This window comes from Ambystoma mexicanum, chromosome 7p (assembly GCF_040938575.1).
Source record: "Ambystoma mexicanum isolate Mex_15411 chromosome 7p, UKY_AmexF1_1, whole genome shotgun sequence".
In the NCBI taxonomy this organism is placed as follows: domain Eukaryota; kingdom Metazoa; phylum Chordata; class Amphibia; order Caudata; family Ambystomatidae; genus Ambystoma; species Ambystoma mexicanum.
Genome location: NC_090939.1, coordinates 500,630,696 through 500,646,739, shown reverse-complemented (window position 1 = coordinate 500,646,739; position 16,044 = coordinate 500,630,696). Strand labels below are relative to the sequence as shown.

Here is a 16,044-nt window from a genome sequence, read left to right as displayed (position 1 = left end):
GCAAAGGTTGGAAAAAATACAATCTAGGAGGAGGAACAGACCGGGGCTCAAAAACAGGCCTCACAGACTTACTGAGAGCCTTCCTCGGAGGTTCCACAGCCCACAGGGGCACCTCTGGTGAATCCTCCACAAATGGTGTTGACGTCGACCGAGGCGGAGACTGCGTCGACGACTTCTTCGAGGGCAGAGCCCCGAGAGGTTCCCTCAATGGACATAGCGCCAACGGCTTCACAGGTTTCGACGGTCTCGGTGTCGAGGACTGGGACCTGGTCCAGGCACAGCTATGGCGATCGCCCTTGTACGATCGGGACCGCGACGGCTCCCGATGATCGCACCGACCTCCCGAGCCCGAAGGCGTACGAGTGGCAGACCAAGCCCATTCATTGCCGGCTTCTTTCGAAGGCGCGGACGGAACTGTGCCTTGCGACTGAAAAATCGCTAACATTTGCTGGCAGAATGAATCCCATTCGGCCAGCGACGAAAACTTGGTGGGACAAGTCAACCGTCTGGCGGAGTCGTCCTCCGACGAGGCCGGGAAAGGCGACCGGTGACAGCGCTTCCTAGAATGCCTCGACGAGGCAGAGGAATGGCGGGAACCACTCCTAGACAGAGCCCTGGATTTTCACCGATGCGGAGAGTCGCGCCTCGAGTCATCGGTGGAAAGCCCAGCGGACTTCGATTTACGGGGCTTGGACCCCTACCTACCTTTAATTTCCCCTTGCGCTCCCACAAGGCCTTAGACGTCAGGGACTGCCAATCCTCGCAGTCGGTGGTGGCGTGGCTTTCGCCGAGGCACCAGAAGCAGATGTTGTGCGGGTCCGTGGTGGACATTTTCGAAACACAGTCCCGACACTTCTGAAAGCCCGGCCTCGTGGTAGTAGAAGAAGATGAAGACATTGTTCGAAGAGAAGAATCGAGCACGCCGAGATTCCGAAGCAAACACGTTTGCGGAAAAAAATTGAACTGAGGCTACGGGCGGTGTGCGTCCTATATATAACATCCGGTGACGTCGACCCTAGATAGAGGCCCTCGAGGGACAGGGGATCGACGACATCGACGCAGGACGGCCTCTGCCAAAAATTTTCCAAATCAGCATAGCTGTGGACATTACTATCATAGATCTGGAATACGTCGGAGGACACAATCCCCTCGAAATTTTAATTATTGAGTGTTATGCGATATCACCGGCTTGTTTCATTTTTTTATGTGTATTTAAGGCCTGGAATAAATACTTTATTTTTAGACATTCCCATCCAAATGTTATTATTGTATGCTTTGATGTGTGGATTCATTGTGAACCCCTGACCCCACTCACATTCTCCCCATAATAGCCCTGGCTGCTCTCCACATTTACCCCAATTGGATTTTGGCTAACCTCTCAGAGTTCCTCTGTTCACTATACCTAGTGGGGCCTCCTAAAATCTGTCCACATGCCAGATTCTAGAAATCCATGTCAACTGTTTCTTCAAACTTTCCTTAGCGGTGAACGTTGGCAGAACACTTATTCAGGGATGGAGTTGGACCTTACAAGACTGTTAGGGAGAATTCTCTGTTTAGGCTGAATTTCCTAACCTAGTGAGTCCCCCAGCAGCTTTGCTGGATTTTTGGGGTTTATTTTCTTCTCCTGCCAACAGTGGGACTCTTTTACCTTCACTCTTGGACATGATTTGAGTGTATTCCTGTGACTTGTAATGTGCTTATGGGCTTTGGGGTATTTTTCCCCATAGGCTATCATTGGTTTTTGTATGTGTGTTACACAGCACCTTCAGAGCAGTAACACAGGGGTGTCATAGTGACCCCCAAACAGACTCCATACCCTGGGACTGACTACTGTCTCCCTGGGCATGTAAAGTCACCATTGACTTTACTAGTCTTAAATTGTGAGCAGAACCAGTACAAACCATCATACTGTGGAAGTACTGGTAGGGGCAATTAGATTGCCCCTGGGTCTGTTTGTCGAGGGGGTACTGTCCCGTCCCCCCTCGCCGAGTTACTGGCTGGTGGCAGTGGATACCACCAATGGGATTTCCCATTGATTTTAATGCACCACTTTTTGGTGCAATGTTAAAGATACCGCCGGTTTATTTATTTAATATTAATTCACCGGTTGGGATTTTGTGCCAGAACTCGCCGCCAAAATGGCGTCTGGGTTCACTTCAGTAACCCTGAACTCGAGTCGAGCCTTTGTTCCACTTTTGGCAGTCTTCTGCACAGAAGCCCTCCAAAGTGGTGCCACTATGTCTGGGTCTACAGGATGTGTGGGAGGGGGATTTAGGCACCCTGGACTGAGTTGCCTTGGCAACTCAAGTCGCACTCTTGTGTGATTGACCCAGTGGTGAGCCCCCCGGGTCACCACTTAGCATGTTTGAGTGACAGCTAGGACTGGTGAATGGGGGTTTGTTGCATAAAAGCAGGGCTTTGGGGACTGGAACTTGAGAAGTCGCCACAGGACCTAAGAAGCCGAAGAGGGAGAAGCTGAGCCGACCTGCCACGACGACACCACCGGTGGAGCCCTGTGGAACCGTCTCACCACTTCCCAACGACAGAGGAGATCTCCAGTCCGGAGAGTCTTCTTCCCTTGACTGGTGGGGACAACCAGTTTTTGCCTTCTTTTTGCCTCCCTGGAGCATCTCGTGGCCGCCTTGCCTGTGTCAAGCACCCCGGCAACCGGAATACCACTTTTTACCTCTACCGCGAAAGAGGGGTAACATCCTTTTAACCGGAAAACTCCACGGCTGGTTTCTTCCCTGGTAGTGCAACGACCTTCAGCCTTCCTCCATGTCGAGATCTTCTCTTCCTCTGGACGACGCCGCGACTTGCACCCACTGCCAGGAACAACTGCCACCGCTGGAGGATCCTTCCCACTTAAGGTACAGTGTCCCGCCTGGCTTCCCTTGCCACCGATTGTACGGGGTAGATTTAGCCCTCGGCTCTCGAACCTGGGTTAGCCTGGGACACCCTAACTAAACTTTTCTAAGCTTAACAGAACTTTTCTACTCACCTGTAAAGACTTTGGAGACTTTGGGACATTGTGTGATCTTGGGCATATTTGGCCTGGCTCTCCCTAAAGTGGGCCTGGCACTGAACTTCCTTGCTCCTCAATAGACTGCCTTCCCTAATACTCACTGTGGTACTCTGAAAAGTGTTTTGCTATATTGCTTTCTTAATTCTGCCTTTCCATCCCTTTTTACACAATTTGTTGGAGTGCCATCTAACGTTAAGCGCTCACCTCTGTCTGGAAATAAGTGGTGTTAACTAAGACTTGTCCAACAAATAACTAGGGATGTACATATAGTAATTAGGACTGTGTTTTGAATTTACTTACCTTTTTCTGTGCCAGTGTAATTTTACAAGTGTGTCTTTTAAATAAATAATTATATACTTTTACACAAGCTCTTGTCAGTGTTCGCTTGTGCTACTGTGCCTTTGTACCTATTCTGTATGCTCTGTATACTGCCTAACTCTTCTTGAGGGAAGTCTGACTGCTCAGCCACAGCTACCAAGTGAATCTGTGTGGTACAGACTGCTACCAAGTGGATTTACTGCCAAACACCTGTAGTCTTAAATCTTTTGCAGTGGTCCCAGAGGGAACTGCACAGGTTTCTGCCTAACAAAGACAATTGTCTGAATTATAAATATTAATCTTCTATTTCTAAGGATGTGTTTTGCATTTAACAATTTAAAAATGCGGCTAATATTTTGCAACATAAAATTTATTGCTGAATTGGTATTACTTTTATTTTATTTTAACCTCTTTATTTACATTGGTTTCCTTTATGTAAAAAAGAGTAAACTAACAAAACAAAATACAATGCAACACACCAGGGATAAAACACACAAGCAATAATAAGATAGTTTGCCAACTTATACAAAGAGAGTCCTTTCCAATACATCATGAACACATTTTAACAGCAAACATAGCTTGTGTTTTAAAAGTTTTTCTGGTACTCTATTTCGCAACCTTTACTGTTTTCAACTACACTTAATTCAAACTTACAGTATCCAAATTTAACTTTAATCACAAATTGTTTATAATAAACGGTACATATATATAGTCTAGTACATGCTACCTTGCCAATCTCACTTGGTGGGTCTGTAATCTGTACATTACACTAGCTCCCTTTCCTTTCTGAAAGTGATGCCATATTTCTACCCAACCAGTGGTGACCACCCACACAGTAAACCTTTGCTGGGCTACGTCCGGGGCAAATACTCAAGATGTGGATGCCACACAGAAACCCCAGACATTCAAGTATTCGGCCGGATCAGGTCATGCTGGATTTCAGCAGAGGGGGACACAGCAGGGCATTCCTAAGGTAAGGTGGAGCAACAAATTAAAATTAGTTATAATCAACTGTGTGAGAAGGCTTGCAAAGTGACTTGGTGTCTTTGGAACATCCCAACCCCAAAGGTTACATCACAGACCAGACTCTTGGACGACGTCACAGATTAAGATAGAAAGAAGGCTCAGTAAATCTGGTTGGAAAAAAATAACTCTTGCTAGGACAAGTCTAGGACATTCAGCCTCACAATGACCCCTCAACCTTCAACTTGTCCTCTTTACCGTTATATTCCTTAAATACCCTATGTTATTAATATCTGCTGTACGGTATCCCTAAGATCTTTAGTTGCGTGCACTTATCAGACAATCAATGAAGAATCCAACATTTATTTTATTGATGCTTGCAAGATTAACAAAAGTTTAAATAGGAAAATGCACATTGATGGAGACCGAAGTCAGCAATGACATTTTGCAAAATTAAGTCTCACTTAGCTGCGGCGAGGCACAAAAACATATTTGATTACATGAAATATTTTGTGAAACTAAAGCATATACCTTCCGCTTGGTTGCCATTTTGGGTGGAATGCCATTGCTGGGGTCTTGTGCAAGCTCCTCAACATTTGGCTTAAACTTCTGTAGTAAAAGTGCAGTAAGAGGCCCATCATCACCTTCAGAATGGTTCACAGAGAGAAAGTGGTAACTGTACTCCACTTCTGTGGGGCACTCAGGAACCTCAAACAGCTCTACAACCTACCAAAAAAAGAATTGCAAAACATGAATGTGGAACGAACAAAAGAAAAGTGCTGCATGTGTGCAACAATCTGCTTCAAGATTAACAAATACCATGTAGACTGCATAAAAATATCATCTACAGTTTGAAAAAGGGACACCAAAATGTTAAGATAATGAAATATGAACCATCGGAATTCGCCAAAGCACAGTGATATTGAAAAGAAAAAAGAAAATACTGTACAAATGACATTACAAGCAATATAAGTAAGATGCAGTCCCCTTAAAGTGAATGGCTATGATTTGTTTGAGGCCATGGTTTGGCTTTCATAAAGTACAGAGAAAGTTAATCTCTTATTTTTAAATATTTGTATCATGTGGTAAATACTAAAATGATCATCCTGAACTTCAACTATAATGAGGAAAGGAGATAATTTATTTTTTGCTTCTAAAAGTTGTCATAAAAAGGGTTATGAGATTTACACAGGTTGCTGTCTAAGCCCACCTTAGGTGACAGGGTTGACCCCCTTAGGTTTAGCCTGAACTACCCAAAAGTTTGGTAGTTTGGTAGCAATGGCAGAGCAGCCAGGCTTAGCGTTGGCGGTATAATGGCTGCAGCGAGGCACACAGTACTTGGAGAATACAACTGGTTCAAGAAAACACCGACACTGGCAGTAATATAAAAATAGTTTATATACACTAAGGCTTGAGATTCTAAGTCATGTAAGTACTATCAACACAGTAATATCACAGAATAAAAAGTAGCACATTTAAAATAAAAAAAAGTAAAGCAACACAAAAGTGAGAGAAAACTGATACGAATAAGCAAACGTTAGTTAACTCTGTCTTAACCACTCTTCAAAAAGTCCTACCCAATACTATAAATAAGTCTCAAAAAGTCAAGCGGGGCACTGGGGATCCAGTGACCAAGGGCTGATGAGGAAAGAGTCAAGTCTGCAACAGACACAACAAAGGTGTCTTGATGTTGGCAGCTAAGAGTTTGTTTTTGTAATTTAGAGCCCAATGGGTGTTCACCTCAATGGGACTCAGCATGACCTGGAGGGGGGTCAAAAGTAACAGCTTAACTGCAGCCCTCCAAGAACACCTGAGCAATGCAACAAGACCAGTACCTAGGCTTGAGACAGTACCTTATCAATGAAGAACTCGGTGCAGAAGGTTGGTCGCCAAGGTGAGGCGACAGTTGATCCCGATTCCGGTTTCTTGGCATGGATGACCGAAAAAGGTTGGACGGGACAGACAGATGCACTCGAGCAGGGGGATTCCCAGCAGTGGATTTTCACGGCACTGGAGCGTTGGAGCTCTTCGCAGGCTTTGGTTCAGCGAAGGTTGTTGTCCGGGAGACTTTTCTTCAGTTCTCAGTCCACGACTCAGCTGAGGGGACTTAAAGCAGTGGAAAAGTGTGACTGCAGGCCCCGTAGGATGCCCACGAGGTTTCCACCGCTTCAAACAACATTGCACCACAAAATGGCACAAGTCCAGGGCAGCACCTAGTCCATTTACCCTTGTACTGGCTCCTAGTAGCCTTGCTCCTGGCACCCTGAATGATGTCCAGGTTAGCCTGAGACAGGCTCAGGTGGCTTCAGTGCGACCTGCTCACGAACCACGCTGCAAGGGCTAATTTCTGTGGAGCGGGATGGATGACCCTTGTGGGATACATTTAACCACTCAGCAGAATTCCCTTCCATCTCCAAGCTGCATTTCAGCAGTTATCAGCAGAATGGCTGCGCTGGCTCCTTACAGCGCCATTGCCTCACATCAAAACTGCGTTTTGCAGCTACAAAATGACAGCTGCACTGTCTTGCCAAACACCTATGGGGCAAGATGGAACAAGGAGCACACTGAGAAAGGCTGCCAGTATGTTGTCTTACATGCACCAAGGAAGAGAATTAAAAGCAGCGCTGCTTTGCTGCTTGCTCAAAATTTCCCATTGGAAAAGCAAATATTTTACACTTAAAATGAAGGCGTTCTGATGCTCTTTTTATTTGTTCAACATTACACTGCTTTTATCAGTGAGACCCTGCTATGCCCATCCATATGCAAGTTGTGCTTTAGCAAAAGAAAGCATTATCACTGAATGACAAGTTGTGGTAAGCAAGATCTCGGAAATCACCAGAAACCTTACTCTCAGCAGTATGGAAAAACGCTTGACTTTTGCTATCAAGTGTCAAAAATAATCCCGGGCCTTGTGACCCTCGGGGATGTATGGCAAGAGGGTGAGGCACTAGATTTCAGTAGGCTGATGGATGACACCGGAGTGCATGCAGGCCAACACATTACACATCCTAGAATTATTAAACTGGTGTTGGACAGATGGTCTGTGGAAGAGTTATCAGAGGAACCAGATATGGCCATCAAGACAATGTATGACATCTCGGAGGGAGGGCATGAAGTGTCCCGCATATACAAGTTACTGATGTCCAGGGTGGGTAAGGAGGTGTTGCAATTGAGACGGGATTGGGAGGATAAGGTGGGAGAACCCCTACTAGATGGACAATGGGACAGAGTTCAGAGGTATCGCAAGAAGGTGTCTCGCAACGCAAGGCTTCAGCAGACTCAGCTCTATTTCACCCATAGGGCGTATATGACCCCCCAGTAGGATTGCCCAGTTTGGGAGCCCAGCGGTGCAAAAGTGTCCACAGTGTGGAGAGGCGGAAGCGGGGCTAATACATATGTTCTGTGCTTGCCCGGAGGTGGGCAGATTCTGGACAGAGATTAAGTTGCGGTTGGCGGAGAAAGGGATCACATTGGAGGTGGAATCAGTATGGGCATGTTTGCTGGGGGTGTTCGCCAGACCTCGTAACCTGAAGCATGTTAGTAAAATGAAGGACCTGGCCTACATCCTGGCTAAGAGTAGAATCGCAATGTGCAGGAAGGCCGCCCGGCACCACAGAATAGAGGCGTGGTGGACGGACCTCCTAAAATGGGCTGATGCTGAAACGACAGTCTGGTATGAAGCAATCAGCAGGGGTGGGGAGGAAGAAATCGGACCCTTGACTGAATGGAGGCAACTGGCGTCTACACCAGAAGGCACACCCAAGGCGGTTTACGATGGGGACTCTGCGTAGGAGATGTGAGAGCACAATGAGATATTTTGGCGGGCGGCATGGAAATAGGGGCTTGGGGTAACGGGGAGGGAGGGGGAGGACTCTAATGATTGATGTATGACTATATTGCAACAGACTTGAATGTAAATGTCCCAAGTTGTAATGTTTGGTGTGTTGGTTAAAAAATATATATATATATATATATATATATATATATATATATATATATATATAGTGTCAAAAATAATCCCTTCAAAAGAAACCCTAGCTCTCTGTGCACATGTCAATTTCAGTGGACATTTGCCTTGAACATACTGCTGTGTAAGAGAAACTGACTAGGGCCGCAAACAATATTTGGAATCCAGATGGGAGGGAAAACCGAATTTGAAGAGGACATCCCAGCAGAATTCACCACGTGTTAAAATGTGCTTTTGCAAAAGAGAAACATGCCCGTTTTAAAAGTACAATGTAATTAAGGCCCTGTCCTTGCCTAGAAGTGTAAGGGGGGGGGGGGAGGAGGGGTTGGGTAAAATCTAGATGTTTTATTTTAACAGACTTACTTCTGATTCATAACAAAACAGAATAAAATAAATAATTAAATGTGTTGGCTGTACTGGGGAACCAGTCAAACAGGTTTCCTGCTCAGTTTACATGGACATTTGTGTGCTGACAACAGGAGTGGCCTCCCCCCAAAAGGAGCCACAAAGACATTCTGGGACACATGCATGTTACTTTCTGCCCTTGAAAACTTTGAATGGCCAAGATGAAGATTATCACACCCCGATCAGACTGCTGTCTGGGCTTCAGCTTGAGACAATGGATTCTGGGACACCTACGTGTTACTTTGGAAGTGACACCTACCAGTCACTCAAACTGAAAAACTCCATGGCATCCCTGGGCTAAACTGACATTTGGTTGTAGCCTGGAAAAAAATTGTCCCAGTTGGAGGACAAAGGCCAGCCCATTTTGGCTCAAAGACTATTTAATGAATATACTTTAAAGGCTGTTAATTCTATAACCGGACAATGCAGTGATGTAAAGGTTTTACAGTTTAAAGATAATTTTCAGGGCTTTCAAACAAGATATCATGGCTGTCCATAGCATGCATGGGACGTAAACACCAGGAGAATGTGAATCATGGGAAAGAACATATAATGGAACGTGAAAAATTAATGGAAATGCGCCCTATGATAATATGTACATATTCTTAAAATTGTGGGATTTTGGATGAAGCGGTTTCCACTAAACCACAAAAAACTATTAGAAGGGTGAAATAATGTCATAGAGACATGGGAGTGGGAACAACATGCTCTGTATGAAATATACAATTTGCCTTTGTATTTTGCAAAAGTGCCCCAACTGCATAAATGTATGATTTATGTTAAGATTGATTTTAGGCAAAAATGACTGTGGGGTGGCTTTGCACCTCATAAAACACAACCCCATTAACTGAGTCACCTCCTGGAGGAGGCGAACAACATAGGCAGACCTATCCGGTTCTTGAGGGAAGGTCTAGCTTAGTCCTGCCAAACAAACCCTGCGAGTCACCGGCCTTATAAAACGGGGAATCTGACAGAGACAAGGACACCCTCTTCTGAATTTTCCAGTGCCTGGGGATCCAGACATTCTAGATCTACCCTGCAGATTCCAGACTCCACTGCCTGAAAAGGGATAGTTAGTTCAAGCCCTCCTATCCACCCAGAACCACCCTTCATAACTAAACCCCATAACAAAACCACAATAACTCAGGGAGAAAGGGGGAATCCTGTGACCAGACCAGCTTTTTGCCTACTACCGCCATGCCAGCTGTACCCTTGTGATCCAGTGACCAGACAGGCCTGCTGTTCTGCGAGGAGAGTGTGCGGCCTTGCTGTGACCAGAGCCTTTGAATCCAGAACTCGGTTGACTGTCCCAAACCCCAAACCCAAGTGCGGATAGTGAGTATTTCCCCATCCGATAGCACCACATAGCATACCCAATCTTGATACTTTGTCTTTGTTCTATTCTAAGTAATCCTATCCATACCCTGATAACTTGTTTAAAACTGTTCGAATTCTCTGTGCATCCTGTCCTTGATCTCCAAGTGTAGCGCCAGTCTTCTACTCATCTCTGTCTTGCATAGATCCTTAGTCATATTTTGATTAATTTAAGTAATTACCATATAGGGCTGCACGCGGGGTGGAAAGGTTAAGTTGCAAATGAAGCTTGGAGCGTACCGTGTCTTTCTTTAACAATCTAGTCTTGATAATCTAGTTGAAGTACAAACTTGTCCTTTCCTTTTTGAACACATTTTCTTTTAACTGCTTTATTTTACCAAAACCGAATCTCTTTCCACATTGAAAATCTCATCCAGGTATTCAGCTAGAGTCACTCTTTCACTTCTATATTTTCCCTGTAATGTGCATCACCTAGCCTAAAAACCACATTCCAATTCTGTCTATTTCACCAGTTTTTTTTTTTAAAAACGTTTTGACATTTAAAAATGAAAGTGTAAAATGCAACTTTTCAACGTGTGATTTGGCTGCACTGTGGTTTTACTTTCAAGTTGCTTTCTGAACTACATGCCCTTTGTTGATAATTTGCTTTATGCTAGTGATATTATATCGCTGAAACTGTGATAAATCATATTTACCTCCTTGATTCAACTGCACATTCATTTAACTATTTGTCAATTCCAAGTCATTTTATGCAATTGCTAATGGTTTTGCCTTTTATTTTGCGTCAGATTTTAATACGGTTTGCTGCATAGTATTCCTGACTCCTTTCTGCTCCTTCCTATCCACTCAAAATTCTATTAAGTGGGGTTTGAGGGAACATTGCAGGGGGAAATCTTAACTTGGGTGCCATCGACCCGAATAGGTAAAGTGCTCCTATTCATTTGTGCTTTGGATATGTTCTTGTAGGAGGTCAACAAAGTGTATTTCAGTAGTTTACATTGTAATTATCACCCCATTGGTGATTGTTGCCCAATATTCAAACTGTGTGATTTTCTTTGAATTTAAAATAAATATTATATTCCCACCATCGGGCAGCCTGGTTCATGGTCCATTGTGACCCGGGGTATGTGTAAAAGGGGGTGTGATGTGGGTTGGGTGCAAGCTCAATTTGAATTAGTTGAAAATGAAGAAAAAGTATTCCAATTAAGTGCTACATCTTAGGCTAAGAGCAAGCGTCCTGGTCTGGTGTGACGCCCAATTGGAATCCTTTACACCCTGCCCCCCTGCTTTGATAGAAGGTGAGCTGGGCCCAACGGCAGGTGAATGGGTGGCCTCTCCGAGAGGCTGAGGAGCTCCGAGAACCATGGTCTGCCCCGCCACCACAGAGCTATCAGAATGATGCTGAGGTGACATGATTCCCTTATCTTGCAGATCACCCTGTGGACCAGGGGTGTGGGAGGGAATGTATACGCTGTCATGCCGTTCCATTGTATCTGGAATGCGTTGCACAGGGAGCCAGGGCCCTGCCCCTGCCAGGACGCACACTACTGGCACTTCCTGTTGGCCCAAGAGGCAGAAAGAACCACCTGAGGATGCCCCCCCCATCTGCTGAAGATCCCAAGAATGACCTGATTTTTCAATTGCCACTCAATATTGTTCGCTCCCAGTCTGCTGAGCCTGTCCGCTTACAGGTTGGACTACCCAGGGAGGTGGATGGCAATCAGGTAGATGTTCTCCAGGGCCCATTCCCACATGTTGACCGCTAGGCTGCACAGTGGAGGGAACCTGGTGCCACCCTGCTTGTTGACATAGTAAATGCTGGTGAAGTTATTCGTTTAGATGAGGACGACCTTGCCCCCAATGAGCGAAAGGAAAGCCCTGAGAGCTAACCAGATAGCTTTCAACTCCAGCCAATTGATATGAGACTCCTGCTCCTGAAGGGACCAGACTCCATGGACACTGGCTGTCCACCGTGTCCCCCCCAGCCTTCCAGGGAGGTATCCGTGGTGATGGTGACCGGAGGGGCCGGTTGCCGGAAGGGCTTTCCGTCCTCAGGTTGCAGTGCCTGGACCAGGTGAGGTCCGGGTAGAGAGAAGGATGAATGCTGACAAGCTCCGCTTGAGAGCCCCGCTCCCAATTCCATGAGGCTGCGAAGTGCAGCTGTAATCTCCTCATTTTGAGTCTGTGTGGGGTACGGCCAGTAGAACGGCTGCTATGATACCCAATAAATGCTGGTATCACCAGGTCGAAGGGTCACCTCTCAGCTGAGGAAGTGACTTGCAGCCCCTTTGATGGCCCTGATCTTGTCCTCTGAGGGAAAGACTCTCTGAGCTCGTGTCCCAGATGAGGCCCAGGAAGGTCAGGCTCTGAGTAGGCTGCAGCCGAGACTTCGAGGTGGATAGAAAATCCCAGCTCATGGAGTGTGATCATTAGAGCGGAGGAAGAATGCTGAGCCGCCTCTGGAGCTCTCGCCCTGATGAGCCAGATGTCCAGGTATCGGTAGAGGTGGTGGTCGTGAGCCCGGAGGAGGGCCGCCATTGCATTCATCAGTCTGGTAAATACCCTGGGGGCTGACTTGAGGCCGAAGGGTAGAACCTTGTATTGGAAAGGACTGCCCATGATCCTGTACCACAGAAAGGAGCAATGAGGCTGCCAAATATGGACATGTAGATAAGCGTCCTTCAGATCCAGGGAGCACATCCAGTCTGCCCTGCACAGTGTCTCCACTGCGAGTGCTGGCGTAACCATCTTGAATTTTTGAAGAGGGAGAGAGAGGTTGAGGGTGGAGAGGTCCAACACAACTCTCAGGCCAGCCTGGTTCTTTTGTATTGCCAAAATCCTGGACTAGAAGCCCAAACCTTGCTGGGAGGAAGGGACTTTCTCCATCGCCTGGTTCTTGGTGAGCAAACGTAATTCCGTCAACAGAGTTGCTGTCCTAATCTGTAGGAGTGGAGGGGAGAAGGGAGGAGAGGAAGGAATCAGTAGCCGGTAACCCGTAAACAATACGGAGAGGATCCGGGGGACCGCAAACTTCTGATGCCAAAACTGTACATGAAGGGCAACCCTGCTCCCCACCAGAGAAACGTGGACTTGAAGGGGCGTGTCATGCCTTGTTTCCCTCTGAGGCTGTTGCTGGGGAGGGGGATTGAAAGAAGCCCTTGCCCCCCCCCCCTTTTGTTGTTTGCGCTGGAGCCGACTCTGAGGACAATCAGGGTACCTAGAGTTCTTGGAAGCCCGGAACCTGCCAAACATCCACTCTTTATCAGAGCGTTGATGCAACTGGGTGCATGCCTTGGGCATGGACTTCATAAGGATAGAGAAAGACTTTACAGTTTGCAAACTGTTTTTCTTTTTATCTAGCTCCTCATCGGTGGTGGAGTGAAAGAGGTCACCACCCTCAAATGTAAGGTCCAATATGCTTTCCTGGACGTCTGGGTTGAATGTAATAGCCCAAAGCCAGGCAGTAGTTCTCATGTATGTGGAAGATGCATATGGCCCGGCCGGAGGCATTGATGTGGGCCACAGTGGACTCCATGATGTCTTGTGCCACCAGTTTAGCCTCCACCAGTCCCACCTTGAAACATGCCTGGCTCTGCAACGGAGGTTCTGGAAGGAAGTCTGCTATTTCCAGCTTTGGGTTAACGGCTGCCAGCATGGCATCCGCATTGGATTAACAAAGGTGCAGTGAGATGTTGGTATACAGCTTCTTTCCGTAAGCCTCCAAGTTCTTCTCCTCCTTGCCTAAAAGCGCAGCGGACGAGGTGGCAGAGGACGACTGAGGCTTGGAGTATAGTGATGCAGCAGCGATCATCCGAGGAGTGTGGCTGAGCGTTGGCCGATAGCAAGAGTGTATCCCCCTCCATCTGCCTGTACTTGGCGTCCAGGCGTCGATTGACCTGCTGGACATAATGGGGCTTCAGCCAGCCCTTTTTGGCCAAGGCGACCACATCCTTCTGCATCGGGATCCCTGTTCCTGTTGTGGGACGCACATACAATATAGGGTTGGGGTCTCTTAAACCAGTGAACAACTGAAGCCACAGGGGCATATCCCTGTAACTGGGACAAATGATCATCGTTAAGGATCCAGTCCTGTCTGTCAAACTATCTTACAAGTGCTCCCTTCATAATTTCATCGCTTTTACCTCGCTTAAAGACTGGGAACCAATCTTCAATACACAGTTTTAGCAAACGGTCTCCGCTTGAAGACTCTCTTTCATAGAAATCGTTCAGCACTGACAAAAGCGGACATAATGGAGCAGATCTGGTCTTAATATAAAAGTTCCCTTCTGCTTTTTAAAGCCATACCTTCTAAGGAAATAAGATCCAGTTCTAAACATAGGTATTCCATGGGGGTGGACTGAGCAAGGCCAAAAATATTTCTCTAGAAAACACACTATTCTATTCAACCATTTTAAATCTTTGCAAGCTAATGCTTGCAAACCATTCAAAGGTTTTAAATCAAGGTATGTGACATGCATTACTTACCGTAAAAGTATTTCTGATGATTGTATCTGCTTAGATTCACATGCTGTGCATATAGTCTGACATTCAGTGGTAACCGCAGAGTATTGCATCTTGTCTTTCGAGAATCGAAAGGGGACGTTTACATGGGCGTGCCTGTAACACTATCCCTACGTGACGTGACGTGTAGTGTACCCAAAATCCCTCACGTGTCGAGGTCCCTACGATTGTATTTTTTCTGCCGTGAGGGAGCCTTATGACTATCGTGATTGAGTGCAGAAACAGTAGTAAGACATCTATGTTCCATCCAACCGAGCAGGGAGGAAGGGTGGGCTCATGTGAATCCAAGCAGATACAATCATCAGAAATGCTTTTACGGTAAGCAATGCATGTCTTCTGAAGCTTGTTAATCTGCTTAGAATCACATGCTGTGCATAGACTAGTGAGTAGTAACCGGAGTTGGAGGTGGGTTGTGAGAAGGAACAGTAGTGAAAAGATGTCTTAGTACTGCTTGTCCCACCTGAGAGTCAGACCTAGAATGAGTGTCTAGGCAATAGTGTTTTGTAAAAGTGTGTACAGAACTCCAGGTTGCCGCTTTGCAAATGGACTCTAGGGGAACATTTGCAAAGAATGCTATGAAAGCCCTAGAGTAGAATGCACTCTATGCTTGAAGGTCAGTTCTCTCTTAGCAAGAGTGTAACAGGGTGTGATGCATTTGACAATCCACCTTGAGATTGCTGATTTAGAGACAGGATCCCCTTTTCTACCAGCTGCCACTGAAACGAAAAATTGGTTTGTTTTCCTCAGTGGTTTAGTTCTGTCCAGGTAAAACATGACTGCCCTATGCCCATCTAATGTGTGTAGGCTTCTTTCGGCCATGTTAGTAGGGTTCAGGAAGAAAGTAGGCTGTTCTATTGATTGATTCACATGAAACTTGGAGATAAATGTAGGTGCAAATCGAGGGTGAGTGCGCAGAACCGCCTTATCTCTGAACTGTAACGATAGGGTCTAGAACTGAAAGGGCCTGTAGTTCACTAACTCTTCTAATAGAAGTGATCGCCACTAGGAAGGATGTCTTAAAGGTAGGATCTGAGAGACTTGCCTTATGCATAGGTTCAAATGGAGACCCCATAAGTCTGGTTAATGCCACATTTAGGTCCCATCCGGGAGCTGGATTAGAAATTAGGAATTAATCCTCTTGACCCCTTCCATGAAAGCCTTAACTGGTATCTTCCACCACAACACCTTCTGTTGTGACTTAGTGTAGGCTGAGAGAGCAGCTAATTGAACCTTAAGGGAATTAAAAACCAGCCCGAGTCAAGTGAGTCAGGTACAATACAATGTGCATAGGAGAGCAGTCAATGGGATCGACGCCCTTGGTATTGCACCAGATAACGAAGGGTTTCCATTTACTGGAATAGCAATATCGGGTGTTCGGTTTTCTCGCTTCCCTAAGTATGTCCATGCATCTGAGGGAGTTGCAGGTGTCCGAACTCTATGACCTCAGGAGCCAGGCCGCTAAGTTCAATGTGTGCGGGCATGGGTGGAGTGTCTCCCCTTTGTCCTGAAA

The 16,044-nt window shown here is 46.2% G+C and overlaps 1 protein-coding gene across 2 annotated transcripts in view; it reads right to left on the bottom strand.

Moving 5' to 3' along the window:
- MED14 (mediator complex subunit 14) overlaps positions 1 to 16,044 on the bottom strand; it is a 1,766,813-nt gene that overhangs the window by 956,193 nt on the left and 794,576 nt on the right. For both annotated transcript variants that reach the window (XM_069636537.1, XM_069636538.1), the window contains exon 14: positions 4,838 to 5,032. In XM_069636537.1, coding sequence (XP_069492638.1) covers positions 4,838 to 5,032 — 195 coding nt within the window. The remainder of the gene's footprint in view (positions 1 to 4,837; positions 5,033 to 16,044) is intronic.